General features: G+C 48.9%; 1 protein-coding gene across 4 annotated transcripts in view; it reads right to left on the bottom strand.

Annotated features, from left to right (window-relative positions):
* Nucleotides 1-17802, bottom strand: part of EVA1C (eva-1 homolog C) — an 81230-nt gene that overhangs the window by 34932 nt on the left and 28496 nt on the right. For 2 of the 4 annotated variants that reach the window (XM_031458820.2, XM_031458829.2), the window contains exons 2-5: nucleotides 13197-13393; nucleotides 10242-10365; nucleotides 5997-6068; nucleotides 2576-2728 (exon numbers count right to left, since the gene is read on the bottom strand). In XM_031458820.2, coding sequence (XP_031314680.1) covers nucleotides 2576-2728; nucleotides 5997-6068; nucleotides 10242-10365; nucleotides 13197-13393 — 546 coding nt within the window. The remainder of the gene's footprint in view (nucleotides 1-2575; nucleotides 2729-5996; nucleotides 6069-10241; nucleotides 10366-13196; nucleotides 13394-17802) is intronic. The other 2 variants (XM_031458839.2, XM_031458856.2) reach the window with 1 other exon arrangement.

Raw genomic sequence — 17802 nt, 5'->3', positions numbered from 1 at the left:
CTTCTCACTGCAGAGCTCAGGGCCAGCAGGTCTCTGGCATTTGGGCAGCAGTTCATAAATGCAGTGAAGAGTGTGATCCTCTCTAAAGAAGGTATTTCACACCAGTGGAGAAAAGGAGGATTAGTCATTAAATAGAGCTGAGACAAAAAGTTGTCATCTGGAATAAAAATTGGATCCATAAAAAAAAAAAAAAGGAGAATGTGATCCTCTGCCTCACAGGTACCCAAGGGGCAGTGGGCAGAAGCTCTCAACTGTGAGGGGTGGGAGGGGAGGGGCAGAGGAACAAGCAGGCTGTTTTTGCCCTACAACTTGGCCAGGGCTCAAGCTTTCAAAACTGAACAGCAAAGCCAAGAGCAGTCTTCCATTCACAGACCTTCCTCGAGTCAACAAGGCTTACTCATGGCATCAGAACAGCTGGCTGACCTGAGGATTCCTCAAACTCTCTACGGAAACCTGTCTTCTAGCCATGGTGTCTGCTAACACTTCCTTTGGCCGATGACTTTCCCCTTTAAACCTAACTCCCATCCATCTTCCCAGGAACCTAAGGCAGCGATTCACAGAACATAAATCATTCAGCCTGCGTACAGATCTGCCTACTTGGTTGACCACCTTCTGCTCAAAAGAACTGCTGAAATAGATGTTACTGACTGCTGTCTCCCAAACACATGTGGCTAAGCTAGACTTAGAAGGCTCAAGAAATGGGGGGCCCACACCGATATTAAGAATTAGAGTTCCTTTTTGTAGAAAGAGGTCAGATTACCTTGTCCACCTAAGCAAACCAGATAATTCACGGAGCCCTAGCAGCGTGTTCAGAAAGGCGGAGATCAGATTTGCTTGTTAGAAGGCTGCCTCCAGCCACCCTGGGGAAAAACCATGCCTAGGACTGGAGGGACTCCTGTGATGGCCAGGCAATGGTCCCTTGACCTAATGGAGTAGCAGGAACAAGAGCGGAGGGGGTGGAGACACTCTGAACACATGGAGATTTATATGAGAGGGAGAATGGAGTTTCCAAACCAACGGGTCACTTGCTGGGGCACGGGGCACGGACAGACAGCAGGAGCCACCCTCACAAGTGCCTCTCTGCCCATGTGGCAGCCAAGCCTGTTAAGACAGAAGCTAATTAAGAGTGACTGGATGCCCAGATAGAAGGACCTTTCCTCCTGAACACTGGATGAGGGACCTGGGGATACACGTGACACAAGTTCCTTGTGAATCATGTTTTGCCTGAGAGTTTGACTGTGTAGATAGGGCACTTTATGTTCTTTTTTGTTTTTTCTTCAGAGCCAAGATATTACTTATACATGAATGTCTTTTTTAAATTAATGTTTAATTTCACATGTGATCCATGAATCAATTGGAGCAATTTAACACATTAAAGAGCTCATTTTAGATTTGATGAATAAAGTGAAACTTTCTTGGGAGGTTTCATTCACAACAGGGTCTGTTCTCTCTGGTTATAGGGTGGGTGAAGATCATGGTTAATCTCTTGTGTCATTCTGGTGAGGCTATTTGCCCAGCGGTTTGGTCAAACATCAGTCTAGATGCTACCGTGTAGGTATTTTTAAGATATGAGTAACATTCAATCAGCAGAGTTTGAGTAAAGCAGATCACCCTCCACAACATGGGTGGACTTCAACCAATCTACGGGAGGCCATAAGAGTAAAGACTGAGGTTTTCCAAAAAAGGAATTTTTTTCCAGGCTGCAACACAAAAATTCTGCCAGGATTTCCAGCCTGCTGTCCTGTGGAATTCACATTCAAGACTGAACATCAACTCTTACCTGAGTTTTCAGACTGCCCGTCTGCCCTGCAGATTTCAAACTTGCCAGCCCCCACAACTGTGTCAGTCAATTCTTTAAAAACCAGTCTCTTTCCATCTATAGATCTCCTCTTGGCTCTGTTTCTCTGGAGAATCCTGACTAATAATAACACAGAGTGACTTTGAAGGCTGGAGTTTCCAGGCATATCCTGGCCATCACCTCTCAGCTCCAAGCTCAGACTCCTAAGAAGGATGACTTGTTGAGCTCTTCTTGACCCTGGACACAGCCTCAGGGCCTTGTACAAGCCCTTCCTTCCACCTGGACACCTTCCCCAGGTGTCTGCAGCCTCATCTCCTCTGCTCTGCATGCTCATCACCCCAGAAAATGGAGCTTCCCTGCAGCACCCACCCAGCTTCCCTCCTTCCCTTCCCCACACGCGGTTCCCTCAGTGCCTATCCACACCTGAAATACAACATGTCAGCTTGTTTGTTTTCTGTTTTCTCATTGCCTCCCCATCTGCTGCTGGAAGGTCAGCTCCATGTAGACTCTGTATTTATCACTGATGACTCTTCCATGCCTAGAACAGGCCCTGCATACAGCAGGCACTCAATGACTCCTTGGTGTAGACTAAATGAACCACAGATGGATTCAGGCAGGTGGGGCAGAAAGAGGCAGGACCCTGGTGGGTGGTTTCCCCCTGCCCTTGACCTTCCCTCTAATCCAGGTGCCAGCCACTGTGTGGCCTCCTTCCCTAGGGAGACAGAGACGTAACCTACTCAGACAGCACCCTAATAACAGTCACATAGAAACACCTACCAAAAGGGGGGAGCCGCTCGGCTTCCGAGGAGCAGACATCCCTCTCCTGGGTCCTCCTGCCGTAGGTCGCAGAGTAGATGTTGAGAAACTTGGATTCGTGGCAGTGCAGTTTCAGCTCGTGGTCTTCACACACGGTTTTGTTTTTTAATTCATCTGAAGCAGAAACAAAAATTGGCGGCACCATCACCTTCTTGCAGAAGGAATCGGTGAGCACCTCCCACATCCCGCCGTGCCCTGTCTGCTGTGGGGCTGCACCCCAAGAAGCAGACAGTCGCTATGGCCCTGCCTGCCTTGGGGTCTCTGACCCTGAAATCTCTTTGCAGGAAGAGGGTGGGCGGCAGCCTGTCGGCAAGTGCAAAGCCCCAGGAGTTAAACTACGGAGCAAACGGAGGAGGAGAGATGCCTGGACGAAGACCTCGCCGGGCTAGGTTCCGGGTCAGGCGTGGCCGTAAAGGAAGTTTCTCTCTCTCTCCACTTGAGGTCACACATTCCTTAACTGAAGGGAGCCTTTTCTCAAATGCTGTCTTGAGACCCATGCAGGTAAAGACCAGGAATTACCTGATAGAAAATTAATTTCAGGAGGGAGTCCGGCTAAGCCTCACCACCCAACTTCACAGTGTTCTAGCATCCCATTTGTGTATTCACAAAGAGAGAGAAAAGTGACAGAAAAGCGTAGTATTTCCTTTCCTTGGACAAGACAAAAACCAAGGCACAGGGTCTGGGAAGAACCCCTTCACGGAGGAGTGTGAGTAGCCGGCCCCAAGTCTGGTGGTGCAGGAGCAACGGGCACCCGGGCTGGCGTGTGCCTTGGGGGAGGCTCATTCCAACCAGCTCACAGTTCCCAGAGAATTTAGGAAAAGTCTGTTTATTTGTTTAATCCACGTACCGCAGTAAAAATTTCCCTTTGTAACATCACACAGAGTTGACATTATAAATGCACCCTGAAGAAAATATAGTTTATTGGTTTTTAAAAAAAGAGTGTATCGAGAAACATTCAATGACTTAAAGTGCTTAACAATGATTTGATTTTTAAAGTAATAACAGTTAACGTTCCAGACACAAAAAGACTACCTAACGTATGATTCTATTTCTATAAAGTATCCAGAAAAGGCCAACCTAGAGAGACAGAACAAAGATCAGTGGTTTCCTGAGGCTGAGGGTTGGGACCATGGAGTGAGGATGGCAAACGGACACAAGGACATTTTTTGAGATGATGAAAATGTTCTATAGCTGGTCTGTCGTGGTGGCCGCACAACTCAGCACGTTTACTGAAAATTACTGAATTGTACACTTAAAACAAGTGCATTTTGTGCTATGTAAATTATACCTCAACAAAAATTTTTTTTTTTTAATTTTTGAAGGGGGAAATAATTAGGTTTGTTTGTTTACTTACTTATTTATTTATTTAATGGAGGTGCTGGGGATTGAACCCAGGACCTCATGTGCGCTAGGCATGCACTCTACCACTGAGCTACACCCTCCCTCCTTAAATTTTTTTTTTAAAATAACGAATAGCTAATGTTTACTGAGCACTTCCTCTGAACTAGGCCTTGTTCTAGAATCTTTACGTGTATCGGTGAGTTTACTCAGAACGGCTCTTCTGTGAACCTCCTCTTCATATCCTTTGCATATTGTGCTTTGGAGTTTTAGACATTGTCTGGAGAAGGGAATCATAAATTCTGGATGCTAACTTCTGAACTTTTGTCTCCTATGTGTTATAAATATCTTTTTCTAGCCTCCCCCTTCTCTTGAACTTGGCAAAAGCAAAGCAGAGCAAAACATAGAGGAGACCACGGTCATGAGTTTGCACCCTCTCCCACCCCAATGTTTATGAGAAAAATCATCAAAACAATGCTAGTCCCACTTGCTCATGCCCTGTCCTAGTTTTTCCTACTTTGAAATGGCACCCAGGGGCACCTCGTTTAGCCAGAGAAGCATTGGAGTCAACAGCAAACAAGAGTGAAATTCCAGGAGCTGCTCCCGGTGTCATGAGCTGCCTGGGATGGAGAGGAAGAGTCCGTCAAGAGGAAGGAGAACTAGTCCGCACCCCCAGTAACCCCGACACCCCCGTCTTTCACGTCTCTCACCCACTCAAGTTTCTGTTCCACTTTTCTTTCCTGGATTGGAGGTACAGGCTGATCCCAAGACCCAAAAACACTTTAAACCAAAGTTTTCCAATTGTCACTTGAGGCCCATTAATAAGCCATGAAGTCAATTTAGTGGATTGTGACCAGCAATTAAAAAGAAAAATAAAGAATAGTTTGGAAAACATCAAAGTACATCCCACAAAGTAAGGATAAACATTGTTCCATAACGTAAAAGCTTTTTTTCAGTTGTGCGTGTGTCGTGTTGGATCTAAATGTAAAATGTTTTTCTTGCTCTGGGTTGCAATCAAACCAATCCGAAAGGCCCTGAAGAAGGAGGGAGTGGTAAACATCAGGGCAACGGGGGCCAGTGGGAACTCTGTACCCTGGCATGGATGATGCGTAAGTCCCAAACTTAAAATATAGAAAAAAATAATTTCCAAGTAGAAATTCCACCTTTCTGTGACTTGTAAGTTCCCATGCCTTTCTGCTCAAAACAGAGAAGCAGCAGTGCGGCCAAACTTTTGAACTGCACGAAGGAAAATGTTTAGGCTCTCAAGATTAACATCAGCTCCGGTGCTGGTAAACCTTGGCAACAATTCTTCAAAACAAGATGATGGGAAGATTCATTAATGAAAAGCGCAGAGCAGACACCGGCTTACAGATGCTCACAAAATCCCCATCCCCTCTAGTATCTGAGCACACCTGAGGAACCATCAGAGGAGGGAAGAGTTAGGAGGTGACTAAGCGAGTGTGTAGGATGCCCTTTACCCACTAACTGGAATCTTCATATCTCAGTTTAAACTTAGAGCCAAGAAAAGTTCTGTTTTCTTTTTCTAAATAAAAAGAACACTGAGTCTGACCTTGACTTTGGAGGGTTTGATTTCGGTGAGTCATATCCGCACTGGCATGAGTTTTTCGGTGCTTTTGATGAGTAAACACTAAATCTCACCAACACCGAAATATTGCCTGACTTTAAAGGTCCGGAGTGAACGAGGGCCTTTGATGCAGAACAGAGGGCAATGGGTAGACACACCAAAAGAGCTCACGCACCCTTCCAAAGAGAAGAATACCAAAAATGTGGAGAATGCCTGCCATCGGCAGAACTTGCCAAAAAGGAGGAGGGAAGACAAAAGCCAAGCCTTATCTCAGTCAGCCGGAAACTTTTTAACAGGAATGGTTTCTTTCTTTCCTTTTCTCTCTCTCTGTCTTACTAGAATTTTTAAAATTAGAAGTTTTTTTTAAGGCATGTCATGAAATGCATTTAGTAGCCACCATCTCTCTGATTCATTAAGATGTATTCAATGAAACGTGGCCTCAGTACCAGCCAAACTCACCCGGAGTAACACAGCACCCCTCAAGTAAGGCTTCCAGCGATCGCTGTCCCCAGATTATGGGCAAATCATCTCCTGGAATGGAAGGGCCTGTGAGTATCACATGACATGCTTGGAGTTCCCTTTGTACGGTGTGGAATCACCTCGTTCCTTGGGAATGTATTAATTCACTGTCGCCTAAAAGTGACATTTCTGGGTTCTAAAAGCAAAGTGACTACTAACATAATTGCTGCTTTTCTTAGAGAATTAGAATCTGTTTTAGATCAGGGTTAGAGGCGGGAGGGTATAGGTCGGTGGTAGAGTGTGTGCCTAGCATGCATGAGGTCCTGGGTTCAACCACCAGCACCTCCATTAAAAAGATCAATAAATAAACCCAATTACATCCCCTACAACAAAAATTAAAAACATAAAAAAGAAGAACTGAGTTAGAGTGCTTAATGGCATCAGATTTAGAAAAGGTGTGGGCCGCTTTCCAGAAACGGGTCACCAACATCCCCATGGGTTTGGATGGGGAGAGTGACAGGAGTCTGGGTGAAGGCAGAACCATGACTCTGCTTAAAGGACGACAGCAACCAATTCTCCCTCCCAATTAGAGGGTGATGTGAGTGACTCATTCCTCCTTAATAACACATAGACACATGCGCACAGCAGCCAGGGCCTTCCAAAGACGGGCAGGGGGAGGATCTGCCTTGATGGGGATATGTTATCAATGATGTTACTTACAGCTGCCAGAGCATGGCAATGGTCACGTGCAGACAGATATTTAGTCCCTTTTATTGTGTTCTTAAATTCTCAACAGACAGTGCACCCTACTATGGCCTACACCCAGGGCAGAACACACCCCCTCACCCCCAACCAATGGTACATCACTGCCTTTCAGTCATTCACATCTTTAGCAAGAATTACTTTAACCTACCTCTTGGAAGAAGAGCTACCAATTACTGAGCTCAACTCTATGCTAGGCCCTGTGCTAAGCATTCTACACACAGCACTGTATTTTCACAGTCTTGCAACGACTCTATGCAGAAGGTACTTTGTCTTCATTTTGCAATTGAGTTAGGGGGCCTCAGAAAGTTTCCCTCCCTTGCCAAAGGTCACACAGCAGCTACACAGGAGACAGAAATATGAACCCAGAGCTGCCTAAATTCAAAGACTCACTGGAACCAAAATTCTCTGAGGGGATGAGATTCAGGAAGGAGGTGATGAACTTTAGGGAGGAGGTGAAATGGGAAAAGAAGGTTCTAGTAAGGATTCCTGGTAAAATATTCTCCAAAAGTAAACATATAAACGAGCCCTGTTTTGTAGCCTTTGCCGATCCCCCTGGTGTAAATACTGCCATCGTGGCAGATTTTGCTGTACACGGGCAAGGCTAGGAAGAGATGGGTACAACTGGCTCCTGTGGTAACAGCTGGCTTCATGCACTCCTGGGTGCATCAGGGGAGCCTCTGGACAATCAGAGTGTTATTATGCAGGGGCTGGACCTGGGACCATGGAGAAGAGCTGCCAGAAATGAGAGGGGCTGCAGAAAAAGAGGAAGGTGTGGGGACCACCTCCTTCCTCCTCTATCTCACAGCAGCAACAGGAGCTGCCTCCCCAGCTGCAGTGCCTCTAGGTCACATGAGGTGCTCTGGTCTGAATGTTTGTGTCCCCCTAAAATGCATATGCTGAAATCCTAATGCCCATGTGGTACTGTTAGGAGGTGGGGCCCTCACGAATGGGATTAGTGCCCTTATAAAAGAGACCCCACAGAGATTCCTCCTCCCTCTGCCCAGCGAGGTTACAGGAAGCAGGACAGCTGTCTGTGAGGAAGCAGCCCCCTTGGCAGATACTGCTGGCACCTTGACCCTGGCCTTCTCAGCCTCCAGAACTGAGAGAAATACATTTCTGTTGATTACAAGCCACCTAATTAATGGCATTTTGTTACAGTAGCTCAAATCGACTAAAATATAAAGGCTCTGCCCCTCTCATTTGTACACACGGGGCAGCCAGAGGGGGTCCCAACCCCATCGAGGACCCACCCTGCAGAAATGCTGCCCTCGAGAGAGACTCCACCTCCTTCCCTGGCTGTCAGGACCCTGCGTCCTGCTCCAGCCTCTGCCTGGTGCTCCTTTTGCTCCCTCCAGCCCCCTGCACCCTCTGGTCACAGGCTTCTGTAAGGAGTGGTCTTCCTGTGCCCTGACCCCACCCCAGGAGTTCAACACCACTTGCCAGGAAAGTCTTGCCTGAAGGTCAAGTCCTCCTCTGAGCTTCTTGCACAGGACCAAGGGCACAGGGGTCTTATTCAGATGTTTTTTGGACAGTTATGATTTTTCTGGAGAAAGGTGATACTTGGCCTAGAATCTAAAGGTTGAGAAGCAACCAGCTATGTGAAGCTTTGAGTAAATGCTAACTGGATGAAAGGACATTGGAAACCACCCAAGACAGAACCACCATCCAGGAATCCTTTGCGAGATGTGAGTTCTCTTCAGAGCCAACACCTGGCCACCCCTGTGCATAGCAGGTGCTTCATAAGTGTTTGCTACGATGAGATTAGCAAACAGACCTAACTGCCCGCTGTACAAACAAGGCTGTGTCCCAGCACTGGCTTATCTGGGGTTCTGCTAATTCACAAAGGCCTTTCACTTCTTCAAGAGGCTGGTCTTGCTTAATTTTTTATTGTGAACGGTTTCCAACACATAGAAAGCATGAGAGAATATCCCAATAAACAGGTGGAAGAGAAAAAGAAGGCAAAGCTAAGGCAGTCAAGGGCGTGGCCAAGGGCGTGGCCAAAGGCAGGGCAGGGTGTGGTCACTTTTAAGAGTCAGCAGTGGAAGGATGCCACTAAGAACATGGGCATCTGGAAGTGATTTTCCTGAGTCTACTGAGGGGGGCAGGACTTAGTGAGAATTCCCAGAGGGGAGGGGAGGGAGTTAGGCTGCTCTGCAAAGTTTGGGCCAGCTTGTGGGAGTCTGAGATTGTGTGAACTTGCAAGTGTGTGTATGTGTGACTATGCGTGTGACTACGTGTGTGACAGTGCGTCTGTGTGTAACAGTGTATACAGGTGTGACAGTGTGCATGTTTGAGTGTCTGTGCGTGTGCACTGAGTGTGTGATAGGTGTATGAGGGTGTACGTCTGAATATGAGTGAGTCTGAGTGTGTCTGAATGCACAACATGGGAGCTGAGCCACCGCGTGGGTCTGAGGTATCTGGGCCCTAGCGAGGAAAGGGTTTGAGACAGAAGCCTGGATGTTTGCCTAAAGGATCCAGGGTTTTCTCCACAGCGGTGTGCCCGAGACCACTGCATGAGCGTGGCTGATGCCTCACCCACCACGGGAACCCAGGCCACCCAGGGTCTTGGGAGATGCTGGGCTGCCGAAGCAGAAACCAACAGAGAACATAATGCAAAACAAAACAAAACAAAAAAAAACCCCCCAAAAAAAACGAGGACCATTACATTGGAGTGGCAGTGCAGAATTTTTAAAATATCATCCTTTATGTTTGGCTAAATGTTGTTGCTGTCTTCTCAATAAGTTTTTCAAGTATTACTTGGAAACTGTGATTACCTACGGCTTGTCTCAGGCTGACCCTCCATGCCTGGAGGTGTGACCTACTCACTGAAGGGCAGCTATTTCTGGCCTGCAGTGGGTTAACTACAAAACCCATATGCGTTAGAAATGGCGAAAGTCAGTGAACAAAAGTGCAAGAATCAGACAGAAGAGGTTGCTCCCGCCAATTCCTCTTCCTCTTTCTTCCTCTTTCTTTCTCCTTGGGAAAGGACGCTGTTTCAGGAGCCCCCAACAAAGACAAAAGTGGGAAGGGGCTGGTCTGTAAAGATCTGGAACCGTGAGCTGGGCTGGGAGCTGTGCCCCCGGCCCCCTTGGAGGAGCAAGTCGCCCTTCAGCTGGCGGGGACCCTCACAACACGCCTTCCTCAAAAGGAGGACGGGGTCCTCACATTGGGGACGAGCAGCTGCAGTCTCCTGCCACCCGGATGCCCCGACATCTTTGGCATCAGTACAACTGAGTTTTACATATTAGGGAGAATTTTTAGAAATTCAGGGATTTGCAAGAACATACACAGGTAAGCGTGCACACACACAGAAAAACACACGAACTAAAAGGCCAAATGGGATGAGCCCCAACATTCCTATTAACAAGAGCTGCAAAGTTAAACGAATGCCAACTAGCAGAGAATTTTGGTCCAAGGTGTGAATGAAACGGGGCGCCCACACCACACCCTCCCCCGTTGTCCCCCTCGGAAGTTACTTACTAGGTTGGCATTTAAAGGAGACCAGGAGGTATTTACTGCTTCCTGGACAAAGGTCAGGTCCAAAAACACGGCTATTGACCAAGAGGTGGCAGGCCCGCTGGTTCTGGCATTCGTCCAGCACCTTCTAAAATGAGGGGGTAGAAAAGGGACAGGCTTGAAAACCACACGCAGTGTCTGCGAGACCCCGCACCTGGGCTGCTCCGCGCCCTGAGGAGGGAGGGGCACCTGCCCGCCTGGCGGGGGGCTCACACAGAAAACCTCTGAGCGGGACGAGCTGCGTCTCAGACAGAAGCGCACACACGTGGCTGGTGGGGTTGGTGCCCCACCTCTCCCAAAGGGACACGTCTGCTCCAACAGCGCCAGGCTGTCAGAAAAGCAGCCTCCCGTGCGCCTCGCCTGGCACTCCTGCTGATGGTTCTGGCAAACTGATTTGGAGGCTGCTGGGGACGGAGGCAAGATCAGGGCACCGCAGAGTGTGGACTGGAAGCGATGTGGGGGCCCCCTCCTGGGAGGGTACCCTGGCTGTAAAGCTGAGAGGGCGCTCTGGGGATGCGGACCTTCACTGCAGCTCCTCAGCCTTAGAGACGGCCCCACGCCGGCCGCAGGGACACTCAGCTTTCCGGGGACGCCTCGGAAGCCCAGACCCAAACCCAGGTCAACAAGGGAAAACTAAAAATGCTGTTTCCCACCCTCGCCAACCTCAAGGGCGCGGCGCCCACTTGACTTAGAAGCTTTCCCTGCGTCTCCCCTGACTTTCTCCAGGCCGACCTCCCCTGCTCTGCGGAAGCGTGTGGAGCCTCAACGCGGGGTCGCAGACAGGCCCAGCGTCCCAGTGCTGCCCTCCCAGCTCCCAATCGGACCAGGCCCTGCCCGTGACAAACACAGAGTTTCTTCACTTGGTTCTGGTAGAAAGGACATCAAAAACAGTACACATGTTCCCAAGAATCTACTGATGACTGTTGGACTGAATTTAGCACAGAGTCACCAACCTGTCTGAGTCGCCAAGTTCTCACAGCAGCTCAGGGAATATCTCTGTAAAGGACGCTGGTCCTACCTGGACTCACGTGTCACCTCAAGGGCCCCACAGATGTGTATGAAACCAGGGTCAGTGTCCGGGGAAACCCTGAGCATCCCTAGATGACGGTGCACATCCTTGTGGCTGAGGGTGAGCCCTGGGATGGCTCCTTGGGTTACAACCACAGAATGGGACCCGAGGCAGGGCGGCTTCCAAACAGGATGACAGCTGAAAAATGCACACAGGCCACTTCCCGCGGCCGTTTAGTCACAGGCTAGATCAGGGGAGGTCCTCCTGTGCGATGTCAACCTGTTCTCGCCCACGTGACGCAACAGCTCTCTGAGGAGGCACCTTGCCTCAGCTCCCAAACGCGCTTAAAAGACACAAAGTAAAAGATCCTTTGATCTCTGGATGAAAGGGCAGCACACAGAGAGGTTTCTGGCAAACAAAGCCTCCGAACAACATCAGAATTGTGTTCACAAACGCTGACTTGTCTGCCTGGTGACGGGAACATCCTCGTCCCGGGGGCTGCCTGGCAGAGGCAGGCGCCCTATTGAAGGACGAGGTTGGTGCCCAGACTTTGGAACTGCAGGGTGCCAGGAGCTCGTACTTGCACAAAGTAGGTGGAAGTGTGAACTTCCGCCCTGGCGGCTCTTGCCAACGTTCTTTTTATGCACCGAGGAGGGCAGCAGACAGCCTAGGCGCCAGGGACGGGTGGGCAGGACTGCTGGGGTGAGGAAGTGGGCATTTTGGGGATACAGGGAAGGATTGGGCACATAAGGAAAGTCACTGCTCGCCTCCAGAAGACATGTTGTCTCTCCTCAGGGTGTAGGAACCAGGGGATTCATTCAAGCACATCCCTTTTGGCTCCTCAGTTATCTTTACCAATCAGATGACTACCGAGATGCTACAGTGCTTGGAAGGGAAGCAAGACGTACTACACAAATAGAAAACTCCTTCCATTACCACATTACGTTTGCTTCTCCGCCGCGGGTCTCAGGGAGCGCTGCATAGCGTTAAAGCGAAGTCCATTTCTCCTCAGTCCTCCGAGGGGTTTACCTTCACCCACACTTCCCACAACTGACAATATCAAGCTGACATCCAGTTGCTACCTGCTCTAACCACCCTGACTTCAGCGGATTCATATGGAAATTTGTAGGCATTAAAAAAAATCGAAAGCCAAGTGACTCCGTAATCTGGGCCAATGACTTATCAATGTTGAGGGGCTGGGGACAGCAGAGTAGAGTTTGCTTGGATAACTAAAAGCCACAGTAGTCTAACATCATCACTTTTGTATTAGTTTTGACCTCCTCATAGACAAAATATTTCCCTATCACCAACCGAAAAAAAGAATGAGTCAACCCCCCACCTCTAATTCCTGGTACCATCCAGAAGGCAGAGACTGCCCAAAGTTTCCCAAATGAGATTACCTACAAGTGGAGAAGCAAAGCATAAATAAACAAAACAAAAAAACCCAAAAAAGATAATTATCGATGTTTGGCTTCCCTGAGTGCATTGTCTAAGAATTTGATGTGACCTCCGATGTCTGCCTTGTGGTTTCCACTAAAGCATCCGCAGCCTTGTCTCACTCCTGGGGTGCTGACGAGAGATACAGGCTTGGAGGCTGACGCCCCACATGGCTGTACTCTGCTTTCCTGCAGGGAGCACTATGGCTATGAAAAAATTCACCTGGCACGTGTATTAAGGGAGCTCTCCGATAAGTAGGAATTCTATTTAGACCTGTTTGGTAAGGAATCCTTTTGAGAAGCAAAGAATAGCTCACCTGCAAAATTGGTGATTCGTAGAAAGTGGGATTTTCATGGACTAGGTTTGCTTTGAGTGAACTATATAATCACAAATATATACACAGAGAGAGACAGAGACAGAGAGGGAGAGAGAAAATCATTTTGTCATCTTGAAACAGCTACAGAAGGCAATACCTGCAGCGTGGTGGGCGCCACACAGGTTAAGCTGTCTTCCCGCTGGGAGGCAGGCGGCTGTGTGCTACACGTTTGGTAATCTTGCCCATAAAATGCCGACTGGACACTTATCGTAGAATGCCGAGGGCACTGAAGCTTCAGGTGGTCCCCGTCGCAGGCATAGGCCGTGTGGTTTTGCAGGAGCTTGGTTAGGTAACCTGGAAAATATTCAGCCGGGTTACAAGAGGCCCAGGAACGCTCTGTTCCTTCAGGGGTTTCAGAGCAGGAGGACCTCGGCTCCCCCCGGGGAAGGGGCTGGTCAGTGAGGAAGGTGTGGATCGGAGCTTCCTCTGCTGCTCCCCGGAGAGGACACTAGGCAGGCCCGGAGCTGGGGCAGAGGGAGCAGGTGCCAGTTTTCACGTCTGGGCTGGAAACCTCAGTCTGGGATGGCCCGCTGCAAGGCTCCGAGAGATCTTTCCTTCCAGGAAGTGCTAAGGGACTGGTCAGGGGCCAAGAAGTCCCAAAGTGTCTCTATAAAGCAGGAAAAAATTGCGAGTGGGTGTCCCTGGGGCATGTGGATGCCTGTCCTGAGGGAGATGGAGTTCTCTCATCTCCTACTAGCTAGACTAGGCCTCCCTGGAGAAAGGGGGTGATATTTTATCTTAGGAAACCACTCCTGGCCCTGCCCTCAGTCCTGCAGGCACCTTGCACAGAATGAAAGGAGGGGAAGGGGTGGATGGCAGGGCTCTGTTATGGGTCGAACAGTGTCTCCCCCAAATTCACATTCACTTGGAACCTCGGGATGGGGTCATCGCAGATGTAATTAGCTAAGACGAAGTCACACTGGAGTAAGACAGGCCCTTAATCCTTGATGACAGGAGTCTTGATAAGAAGAGACGCAGAGGGAGACTGCCTCTTAAAGACCAGAGCGATGTCCCGACAAGCCAGGAAACCAAGGACTGCCAGGAGCCACCAAATGCTGGAAGAGGCAAGGAAAGATTCTTCCTTAGAACCTTCCGAGACAGCATGGCCCTGGTGACACCTTGATCTCTAACTTCTGGCCTCCAGAACCGTGAGAGAGGACATTACTGTTGTTTTCGGTCACCCGAGCTGGTGGGCATTTGTTCCAGCAGCCCCCGCAAACTCACACAGGCCCCCGATCCCTGCAGCTCCAGCGGGCGGGGGGAGCTGAGCGGGCCCTGAGTTCTGATGTGCTACGCAGATGGCCTGGCAGGCGCCGGTGGCCCGGACCGTGGCTCAGAAAGGAAGAAGGAAGGTTCATCTGAAATGTAGATTCCTTTCCTCCTTCTCACACCTCACGAGGTCAAGTGCAAGGCGGCTGGGAGGGGAGCCAGGGACTTTCTGGTGAGGTGTGTGGGAGACGGGCTTGGCAGCCCTCGGCCTCCGAGCGGGAGGAGTGGGTGTGGAGGAAGGCCGTGTCACGGCTCCCCAGTTCCCACACAGATGGGCTGTGCTCGAGCTATTCCTGCTTAGGTTTCAAAATCCTCTGGACAGCAATGCTCCGCCAAAGGCACCCCGTCCAGCTCCCTGGGCGTCCCTGACGGTCAGAGAAAAGGCACTGAGATGCTTTGCTGTAGGTGGGCAGCCGTGCCCATCCACACTTGCCCATCTGAAGATGGAGACTGGGCACCCACCCAGCACACTTCATCCAGACCTTAGGTCTCTCGCTGCAACTTGTTTTTTTTTTTTTTTTCTTGCCCTTAAAAACCATCATAAGAATGGCCAAGAAATCAGCTACCCTGATTTAACTTCACTTCGAGAAGCAGAATCTAACTGGAGCAGCAAAACTGCCCTCAGGCAGCAGGCAAGTGAGTCAGGGTCCTGCTTGTTGGAATGTCGTCATTCATACGGTGAACCCCACCAAGCACTGAGAAAGGTCAGGCAGAGACCCTCTGGGGGCCCAGGTCAGCATCCTCCTGCAGGACACACAGGTAGGTCCTGATAAAGCCACTATTTGTGAGAGTTGCAGCCTCCTTTGTGGGATTTCAGCATCCTGTTATGAGCCAAACCAGGGAACTCAGGGTGGCCCTGATGCTGCTCCCCAGCCGGTACCCATGTGGAAACTCCTCTGGCTGGTACCCCCTTTCTTGAGTCTTTTCATCTTTGTCATTAAAACTTTCTTGTCCATCACCCCATCACTCACCAGGACCATAAAGGATGATCAGCTGACTGAGATGTTAAATTAATTATAGGACCGTGACTTCAGCTTCATGTTTATGGTTCGTCCACAAGACCATGTGTTACTCTGGCTAAATGAAGGTAATGATAAGGCCCTGGGGCTGGTAGAGCCACAAGATGGAAGGGGGCTGGGTCCCGGATTCATGGAGGGAATTGCTGCCTGTTCCACAGACTATTACAAGAATGAGAAACTTCCTCTGTGTTCGGGCCATCACCTTTCTTTCCTCCATCTGTCATGTGGTCTGTCCTCCATCCCCAGTAAACGAACTTGAGCTCTGTGGGACCATTTACATCAGAACACAACACAAGTACAGTGCAGTGGCCCGAGCCCTGCTGTGTACCATATTCGTCTTGTAAGAGTGATCTTTGGGAGGCAGAAACTCACTGCACAGAATTGACAGACTCGAGGTCTTTCGAGCCCTTCTGTACTTTGAGGCAAGAGCGGGGAGCCTCCCTCCCAGGATACCAGCCTTAACACTGCACAAGGACAAAGAAGGTACTGTAGCAGTAAAACCTGCTCCAGACTCAGTCCACTTCTTTCTTTGAAAACCTATGCCTAGGTCCAACAACGGAATATTATTCAGCACTAAAACGAAGTGAGCTATGAAGCCGCAACAGACATAGAAAACATGTAAACACATAGTATTACTAAGTGAAAGAAGCCAGCATGAAAAGCTTCCATACTGCATGATCCCAACTATATGATGTTCTGGAAAAGGCAAAACCATGGAGACATGGTAAAAACATTCGTGGTTGCCGGAGGTTTGGGGGAGAGAGGGACGAAGAGGTGGAGCACAGAGGAACTATGTGATACTCCAGTGGGGGATGCGTGTCATTACTCATTTGTCAACACCCGTAGAATGTACCAGACAAAGGACGAATCCCAGTGGAAACTATGGACTCTGTGAGAATCAGGCGTCAAAGCAGGTTCACTGTGGTGTTGACAGTGGGGGAGGCTGTGCATGTGTGGGGACAGGGGTATACGGGAAATTTCGGAACTTTCTCTCAATTTTGCAAAGAAAGTCTATTTAAAAAAGAAAAAGTTTAAAGACCACCCATGCCTTCCCAGGATAGCACTACTTTGGGGAGGACAGGGGTTAGTGACAGGGGAGGGGTTTGAGGGGGAGTTCACGCGGACTGGCAAAGTTCTGCTTCTTAACCTGAAGGGTGGATACATGTTTTATTTTGTGAAAGTTCACCCAGCTACACACTTAGGATCTATGCACTTTGGTGTTGGTAGATACTTTAAAATGTTTGTTTAAAAAAACCTTTACCTGTAGGGGGCGGGAAGGGATAAATTGGGAATTTGAAATTTGCACCTCTTGGGGAGTGATGGGAATGTGAGCTATCTTGATTCTGGTGGTGGTTTCATGGGTGCACACATCTATCAAAAGTCATCAAATCGTACATATGAAATATGCGTAGTTTACTGTACCAGGATTACACCACAACAAAAGTGTTTTTAAAAAACCAACCTTTATCTGCAGTTATGTGACCAAAACTTTATACTAATAAAGAAAGTCTAGACACTATGGAGTCTGTGGCTGATTTATGGGGGAAGGGGAGTCACGGATCACTCTCTTCTGCAGCCGACCCCATCCACACCAGACCCTTCTCTACATTGACAGCAGGAAACGCTCATGAGGATGGGCTCTGTCAGCCCTCACAGGTGCCTTCCTGTACCCCATTCTGATCGGTCGCAAGCTGCTAAGAGGTCAGGAAGGACAATCAGAACTTCCCGCTGCTTTCAGCACCACGGAGACCATCAAGGACCATTTAGAGAGGCATTTGGGGCGGTGAGCAGGAAACAGAAGCTTCTTTAGAAAAGGTTGAAAAATGAGTGGAAGTTAAGGAAATTGAAGATGGTTCACGTGACAGACAGAATAATGCTCCACTCCTAAAATGTCCACAGGTACCAAGCCACAGAACCTGTGAATATGTGGCTTTACATTGTAAATGGGACTTTGCAGTTATGATTAAGATCTTGAGATGGCGAGATGATCCTGGATGATCTGGGAGGGACAAACATAAAGACAAAGGTCCTTATAAGAGGGAGGCGAGAATGTCAAAGTCAGAAAAAGGAGATGTGGCAACAGAACCAGAGGCTGGCATGGTGCAGCCATGAGCCAAAAACGTAGCTGGTTTCTAGAAACTGGAAAAGGCAAGGAAACAGACTGTGCCCTGAAGCCTCCAGAAGGAATGCAGCCCTGCCAACACCTTGATTTTAGACTTCTGACCTCCAGAACTGTACGAGAATAAGCCTGTGCTGTTTCAAGCCACTAAGTGTGGGGTAATTTGTTACAGCAGCCGTAAGAAACCAGCAGTTTACACAGATGGCCCTTGCAACCACTTGGTGAAGATGAGGAGAGAAATAAGGCTATGGTCATAAGAACTGATGCCCAGGGAGAGATTTTTAAATAATTATGAC

This window comes from Camelus dromedarius, chromosome 2, assembly GCF_036321535.1.
Source record: "Camelus dromedarius isolate mCamDro1 chromosome 2, mCamDro1.pat, whole genome shotgun sequence".
NCBI lineage: Eukaryota > Metazoa > Chordata > Mammalia > Artiodactyla > Camelidae > Camelus > Camelus dromedarius.
Note: the sequence above shows the minus strand (reverse complement) of the source record. Positions and strands in the feature narration are given on the sequence as shown.